The sequence below is a fragment of the Gadus morhua genome, unplaced genomic scaffold (assembly GCF_902167405.1).
Source record: "Gadus morhua unplaced genomic scaffold, gadMor3.0, whole genome shotgun sequence".
Classification (NCBI taxonomy): Eukaryota; Metazoa; Chordata; class Actinopteri; order Gadiformes; family Gadidae; genus Gadus; species Gadus morhua.
In genome coordinates, this window is record NW_021964025.1 from 1 (window position 1) to 7,500 (window position 7,500).

Here is a 7,500-nt window from a genome sequence, read left to right on the forward strand (position 1 = left end):
ACCAGGGGCAGGGGTCTGGGGGGGACCAGGAGCCGGGGTCTGGGTCTGGGGACCAGGACCAGGACCAGGGGTCTGGGTGTTGGGACTAGGACCAGAGGTCTGGGTCTGGGGACCAGGGACAGAGGCCTGGGCTGGAGCCGGGGAGCAGGCCGGGTCTGGGGGGGAGGGGTCCTGGGTCTGGGAGGGCGGGACTGGTTCTTCAGGGTCTACAGGTTCCTGGTCCTGGTCCTGGTCCAGCGCCGGGGTAAAGGTCAGGACGGGGATGGGACCAGAGTAACTCTCTACTGGTTCTGCTGGTTCCTGCTCGTCTGGTTCGGATGGAGTCCGGGTCATTGTTGGGTCCTGAAGCCCCTCCCCCAGGTCCACCAGGGGCGGAGCTGGTTCTGGGTCCACCTGGTCCAGAGCTGGGTCTGGGTCCACCTGGTCCAGAGCTGGTTCTGGGTCCACCTGGTCCAGAGCTGGTTCTGGGTCCACCTGGTCCAGAGCTGGGTCTGGGTCCACCTGGTCCAGAGCTGGTTCTGGGTCCACCTGGTCCAGAGCTGGTTCTGGGTCCACCTGGTCCAGAGCTGGTACTGGGTCCAGGTCTTCAGGAGGAGGTGAAGAGGAGGAGGCAGATTCTGCCTGCATCAATCGTTCTGCTGAGGACGCTTCTGATTGGTTGTTCTCAAGGACCGGGGCTTCTGATTGGGTGTTCTCCAGGACCGGGGCTTCTGATTGGTTGTTCTCAATGACCGGGGCTTCTGATTGGTTGTTCTCCAGGACCGGGGCTTCTGATTGGTCGTCCCCCTCCTCTGAGGATCCTGATTGGTTGTCCTCCTGGTCTGAGGATCCTGATTGGTTGACCCGCTGCTTTGAGGGTTGTGATTGGTTGACCTCCTGGTCTGAGGATCCTGATTGGTTGTCCTCCTGGTCTGTGGATCCTGATTGGTTGTCCTCCTGGTCCGAGGGTCCTGATTGGTTGTCCTCCTGGTCTGAGGGTTCTGATTGGTTGTCCTCCTGGTCTGAGGGTTCTGATTGGTTGTCCTCCTGCTCTGAGGATCCTGATTGGTTGTCCTCCTGGTCTAAGGGTCCTGATTGGTTGACCCCCTGCTCTGGTGGTTCTGTCAGAACCTGCGGTTCCAGAAGACCAGATGATGTCACCTGATCTCCACCGAATGGCTCCGTCGCCTCACTGACTTCCTGTTCGTCTGAGCCGGGCTCCGATTGGTCGGGCGGTCGGAGGGACTGAAGGAAGGCTTTGGAGGGGGAGGAGGAGGTGGGCGGGGCCTGCGGGTGCTCGGCCTCGTTGCCTAGCAACGGGGGGAGGTCCCAGCTCAGCGTGTAGACGTCCGACAGCGTCGCCGTGGAGATGCTGGTGGATGCGTAGCCGCTGGAGGATTGGCTGAGGGGGCTGTGGGCGGTGTCCTTCGTCTCCGGGACGACGGGGGGCGGGAGGGGCCTGGACACGGAGGGAGCCTCCGGTTGGTCCTCCGGTGGGAGGGTGTGCGGGGCGGGAACCTGTTTCCATGACAACGCCAGCGTTAGGGTCGACTCGGGGGGGGGGGGGATCGACAGAAAACAGACGAACTACGCTCAGCAAGAAAGAAACGGAGCGGCCACGACCCTCCCGTTAGCTCATGAATCACAGCGACCACCCGGTTACACTCACATTCATTTAGCAGACGCTTTTCCCAAAAGTCGTCTGACAATAAGTACGTTGGTCAGAAGAAGGAGAAACAACAATATATCGCTGTCGGTAATGGAAGGTTGTTCATAGAACCAAGTGCCAAGCCCTAACGATCACTAGGTTAACCCATTGCCCCGTAGAAAACCAAGACCGCTAGGGTAAGGCGCTACACACAATGCACGATGAAGTACTATTTTTAAGTGCAAAGACGTAAAACATACAATAAGTGTGTAAGAGGGGTGGGCTGGGTGGGGGGGGGGGGGGGGGTGGGGGCTATGCAGTTCCAGGGGAACCCGTGAGTCTTTTGGGGAGCGACTCTGCGGCCCCTGTGGTGTTAGCATGGCGCTAGCTGCTAGCTAGCTCGCTGTGAGGGCACTTACTGCGGGGGTCTGGCCGAGGGCCTCGTCCACACTGGCGGACTGGACCATGATGGTGGGAACCGCCTGGGAGAACATCACACAACACCAGGTTACCTTCTGCCGCCTCACAGAGAGACTGTATGCTGCTGGGATAGTTGATACATGATGATCATAGTATGGATAGTATGATCTTTCTAATGGCTGAAATGTCCCATCTCTATTATTAATTTCTCTTCTAAAGCACTCTATCGTTATGAATGACTATTGATATTATCCATAATTAACTACATTATCATCAGGATTATAATCTGTCCCTTAAAACAAAGCAGGATATGAACTCGGACAGGATATGGACTCTGGTGGGCGGGGCTTGAAGGGTTTACTACCTGCTGATTGGCTGGCATCTCCTCTCTATCATCAGGTACCAGGAAGTTGAGCAGCTTGGGAACCGCCTTGCCTGGAGGAGAGGAGGAGGAGGAGGAGTTAGAGAGGAGGAGTTAGGGAGGAGGAGTTAGAGAGGAGGAGTTAGAGAGGAGGAGTTAGGGAGGAGGACTTAGAGAGGAGGAGTTAGAGAGGAGGAGTTAGAGAGGAGGAGGAGTTAGAGAGGAGGAGTTAGAGAGGAGGAGTTAGAGAGGAGGAGGAGTTAGAGAGGAGGAGTTAGAGAGGAGGATTAAGAGAGCAGAGAGGAGAGAGGAGGAGGAGGTTTGGGGGTACTGACCTTTATTTGGGTGGAGGAGGGTGGGGTTTGGGGGGTACTGACCTGTATTTGGGTGGAGGAGGGTGGGGTTTGGGGGTACTGACCTGTATTTGGGTGGAGGAGGGTGGGGTTTGGGGGGTACTGACCTGTGTTTGGGTGGAGGAGGGTGGGGTTTGGGGGGTACTGACCTGTATTTGGGTGGAGGAGGGTGGGGTTTGGGTGTAGGGTCTGGGAGGCGGAGCTCGGTAGAGTCCGTCGTGAGCTTGGGGAGGCAGAGAAGAGGTCCTGGTGGCTCTCCCAACCCTGAGGAACACCACCCGTTACAACACTCTGGGGCTACACCTGTGGCAGAGCTACACCTGGAGCTACGCTACTCCTGGAGCTACGCTACACCAGTGGCAGAGCTACACCTGGAGCTACGCTACAACTGTAGCTACTTTAAACCTGTGGTAGAGCTACACCTGAAGCTATGCTACAGCTGAAGATACGCTACAGCTGTGGTAGAGCTACACCTGGAGGTACGCTACATCTGTGGTAGCGTTACACCTGTAGCTACGTTACACCTGTAGCTGCGTTACACCTCTAGCTGCGTTACACCTGTAGCTGCGTTACACCTGTAGCTGCGTTACACCTGTAGCGTTACACCTGTAGCTACGTTACACCTGTAGCTACGTTACCCCAGTAGCGTAACACCTGTAGCTACGTTACACCTGTAGCTGCGTTACACCTTCAGCGTTACACCTGTAGCTGCGTTACACCTGTAGCTGCGTTACACCTGTAGCGTTACACCTGTAGCTGCGTTACATCTTCAGCGTTACACCTGTAGCTGCGTTACACCAGTAGCTACGTTACACCTGTAGCTGCGTTACACCAGTAGCTACGTTACATCTGTAGCTGCGTTACACCTTCAGCGTTACACCTGTAGCTGCGTTACACCATCAGCGTTAAACCTGTAGCTGCGTTACACCTTCAGCGTTACACCTGTAGTTGCGTTACACCTTCAGCATTACACCTGTAGTTGCGTTACACCTTCAGCGTTACACCTGTAGCTGCGTTACACCTTCAGCGTTACACCTGTAGCTGCGTTACACCTTCAGCGTTACACCTGTAGTTGCGTTACACCTTCAGCGTTACACCTGTAGCTGCGTTACACCTTCAGCGTTACACCTGTCCCTCTAACAGACTGCGTCTCTCCACCTTTAGAGTGTAACGAGGGTCGGAGCCCTAACAGAACCCGGCTGCAGGTGGAGGTGATCTCACCTTGATGTTGTTGAGGCGGTTAGTGGAGCCATAGAGATCCAGACAGCTAGCAGACAGCTGGCCGGGGTAGTTAGTTAGCATTGGTTAGCATTAGTAGATAGACATTAGCTAGACATTAGTTAGTATTTTCCTGAGTTAGTTGGTTAATGGTATGGAAGTGGGTTAGTGTAATTAACTCACCTGGTTGACGATAGGGGAGCTGAGATAGCGTCTGGGGGACCCTTTAACGGCTAACTGCTCCTTTACAGCTACCTCCTACACACAACACACACGCACACACACACACACACACACACACTTGTAGAAAGAGTATTCTGACTGTGTGTACAGGGGTGCATTTGTACAGGGGTGTGTGTGTGTGTGTGTGTGTGTGTGTGTGTGTGTGTGTGTGTGTGTGTGTGTGTATGTGTGTGTGTGTGTGTGTGTGTGTGTGTGTGTGCGTGTGTGTGTGTGTCTATCTACAGGTGAATATGTGTTTGTGTGTACAGGTCTTTGTGTACTTGTGTGTGTGAACAGGTGTTTTTGTGTGTGTACAGGTGTGTGTGTGTGTGTGTGTGTACAGGCGTGTGTGTATGTACTGGTGGGTGTGTGCGTATATGTACACAGGTGTGTCTGTGTGTGTCTGTGTGTGCGTGTGCAGGTGTGTGTACCTGTCGAAGGCGGTCCAAGGCGAGGATGTTCTCGACCGCCAGGACGCTGCGCAGGTACTTCTCAATGGCCGCCTCACTGGCCTCTGATTGGCTGTCGTCCATGCTAGCAGCTAGCCGGGCTAGCATCTCCCGGTCCTCCGGCCCCTGGATCTCCTGCGCAGGGAGAGCACAACACACACCCACTTAGGATCACTGAACAAGGAGAGGTCGGAGGTCGGAGGTAACCATGGCAAAGGAGGACTGACCCCGGGGATGTTGGACACGACCTCAAAGGTCACGCCGCTGCCGGGGATGGAGCTGCGCTGGGACACCCTACGCAGGAGGCTCTTGGCGAAACCCTGGAGAACATCACGGAGAGAACGTGGAGAACATGAGGAACGTATAGAACATGAGGAACGTAGAGAACATGAGGAGCGTAGAGAACATGAGGAGCGTAGAGAACATGAGCGTAGAGAACATGAGGAGCGTAGAGAACATGAGGAGTGTAGAGAACATGAGGAGCGTAGAGAACATGAGCGTAGAGAACATGAGGAGCGTAGAGAACATGAGGAGCGTAGAGAACATGAGGAACGTAGAGAACATGAGGAACGTATAGAACATGAGGAACGTATAAAACATTTAGAACGTAAATAACATATATATGATATAGAATGTATAGAGGGTATAGAACGTACAAAACTAATAGAACGTATCGAACATATAGAAAGTATAGAATGTAAATAAAAGATATCATATAGAATGTATAGAGCGCATAGAATGTACAATACGTATAGAACGCATAGAACATACATAACATATAGAATGTAAAGAACGCATAGACCGTATAGAATGTACATAAGAGATCGTATAGAACGCACAGAACGTATAGAACATGCAAAGCATACAGAACGTATAGGAAGTACAGAATGTATAGAAAGTACAGAACGTATAGAACGTACAGAACGTATATAAAGTATAGAACATACAGAACGTACCGAACGCATAGAACGTATAGAACATGTAGAACATACAGAACGTATAGAACGTATAGAACGTGTAGAACATACAGAACGTATAGAACGTATAGAACATGTAGAACATACAGAACGTACAGAACGTATAGAACGTGTAGAGCACACAGAACGTACAGAACGTATAGAACATGTAGAACATACAGAACGTATAGAACGTATAGAACATGTAGAACATACAGAACGTACAGAACGTATAGAACGTATAGAACGTGTAGAACATACAGAACGTATAGAACGTATAGAACATGTAGAACATACAGAACGTACAGAACGTATAGAACGTGTAGAGCACACAGAACGTACAGAACGTATAGAACATGTAGAACATACAGAACGTATAGAACGTATAGAACATGTAGAACATACAGGACGTACAGAACGTATAGAACGTATAGAACGTGTAGAACGTACAGAACGTATAGAACGTATAGAACATGTAGAACATACAGAACGTACAGAACGTATAGAACGTGTAGAACACACAGGACTCAGGACCTGTAGAGCGAGTGGACCCCACCTGCCGGCCGTTGACGGCCACACAGAGCCGTTTGCGCAGCACCAGCTGCATGCGGGCCGGGTGGCTGAGCTGCACCACCGCCCTCAGCGTGAGGAACACCCTCTGGTCCGCCGGCCCCGCCCGGCTCAGCGCCGCGCAGTCGTGGACCGTCGAGTCCCAGGACGCCTCCGCCGTCGCCTAGGAGACCGGCGGGGGAGGAGCGTTATGGGATGTCCTCAGATAGACACTGACTTATAACTAACCAACCCACTATCTAACCAACCCACTATCTAACCTATCGACTATCTAACCAACCCACTATCTAACCTATCGACTATCTAACCAACCCACTATCTAACCAACCCACTATCTAACCTATCGACTATCTAACCAACCCACTATCTAACCAACCCACTATCTAACCTATCGACTATCTAACCAACTAACCAACCCACTATCTAACCTATCGACTATCTAACCAACTAACCAACCCACTATCTAACCTATCGCCTATCTAAACAACCCACTATCTAACCAACCCACTATCTAACCAACTAACCAACCCACACACTATCTAACCAACCCACTATCTAACCTATCGACTATCTAACCAACCCACTAACTAACCAACTAACCCACCCACTATCTAACCAACTAAACAACCAACTATCTTACTAATCCACTATCTTTCCAGCTAACCAACCCACTATCTAACTTATCGACTAACTAACAAACTATTTAACTAATCAGTAGACTATGTAACATGATCTGACTAAGCCCCTCCCTCCCCAGCTGACCCCTCCCTCCCCAGGTGGGCGGGGCCAGCTGGCCGCCCCTCCCTCCCCAGGTGGGCGGGGCCAGCTGGCCGCCCCTCCCTCCCCCCCTCCAGCTGGCCGCCCCTCCCTCCCCAGGTGGGCGGGGCCAGCTGACCGCCCCTCCCTCCCCAGGTGGGCGGGCCCAGCTGACCACCCCTCCCTCCCCAGGTGGGCGGGGCCGGCTGACCGCCCCTCCCTCCCCAGGTGGGCGGGGCCAGCTGGGCGCGCCTCCCTCCCCAGGTGGGCGGGGCCAGCTGACCTGGTCGTCATGGTGCCTGACGATGTGGAGGTCGAAGAAGGCGTCCTCGTCCTCCCCGGAGAGCAGCGCGTCCTGCCCCCCCGCCAGGCTGGGGGACAGGCTGTCCTGGAAGTCATCCGCTGGGGGGGCAGACAGGACGTTAGGACAGACAGCTAGACAGACAGACAGATGACAGACAGCTACAGAGACAGACAGCTAGAGTGACAGACAGCTACAGAGACAGACAGACAGACAGACAGACAGACAGACAGACAGACAGACAGACAGAGAGACAGACAAACAGCT

At 53.1% G+C, this 7,500-nt stretch overlaps 1 protein-coding gene across 1 annotated transcript in view; it reads right to left on the reverse strand.

Annotated features, from left to right (window-relative positions):
• Positions 1 to 9: 9 nt before the first annotated feature.
• Positions 10 to 7,500, reverse strand: part of LOC115538902 (kinesin-like protein KIF13B) — a gene marked incomplete at its 3' end in the record, with an annotated part of 26,228 nt that continues 18,737 nt past the window's right edge. The window contains exons 31-39 of the mRNA XM_030350126.1: positions 7,216 to 7,334; positions 6,163 to 6,339; positions 4,878 to 4,970; positions 4,633 to 4,785; positions 4,163 to 4,237; positions 2,911 to 3,025; positions 2,412 to 2,482; positions 2,047 to 2,109; positions 10 to 1,497 (exon numbers count right to left, since the gene is read on the reverse strand). Of these exons, the coding sequence (XP_030205986.1) occupies positions 10 to 1,497; positions 2,047 to 2,109; positions 2,412 to 2,482; positions 2,911 to 3,025; positions 4,163 to 4,237; positions 4,633 to 4,785; positions 4,878 to 4,970; positions 6,163 to 6,339; positions 7,216 to 7,334 (2,354 nt within the window). The remainder of the gene's footprint in view (positions 1,498 to 2,046; positions 2,110 to 2,411; positions 2,483 to 2,910; positions 3,026 to 4,162; positions 4,238 to 4,632; positions 4,786 to 4,877; positions 4,971 to 6,162; positions 6,340 to 7,215; positions 7,335 to 7,500) is intronic.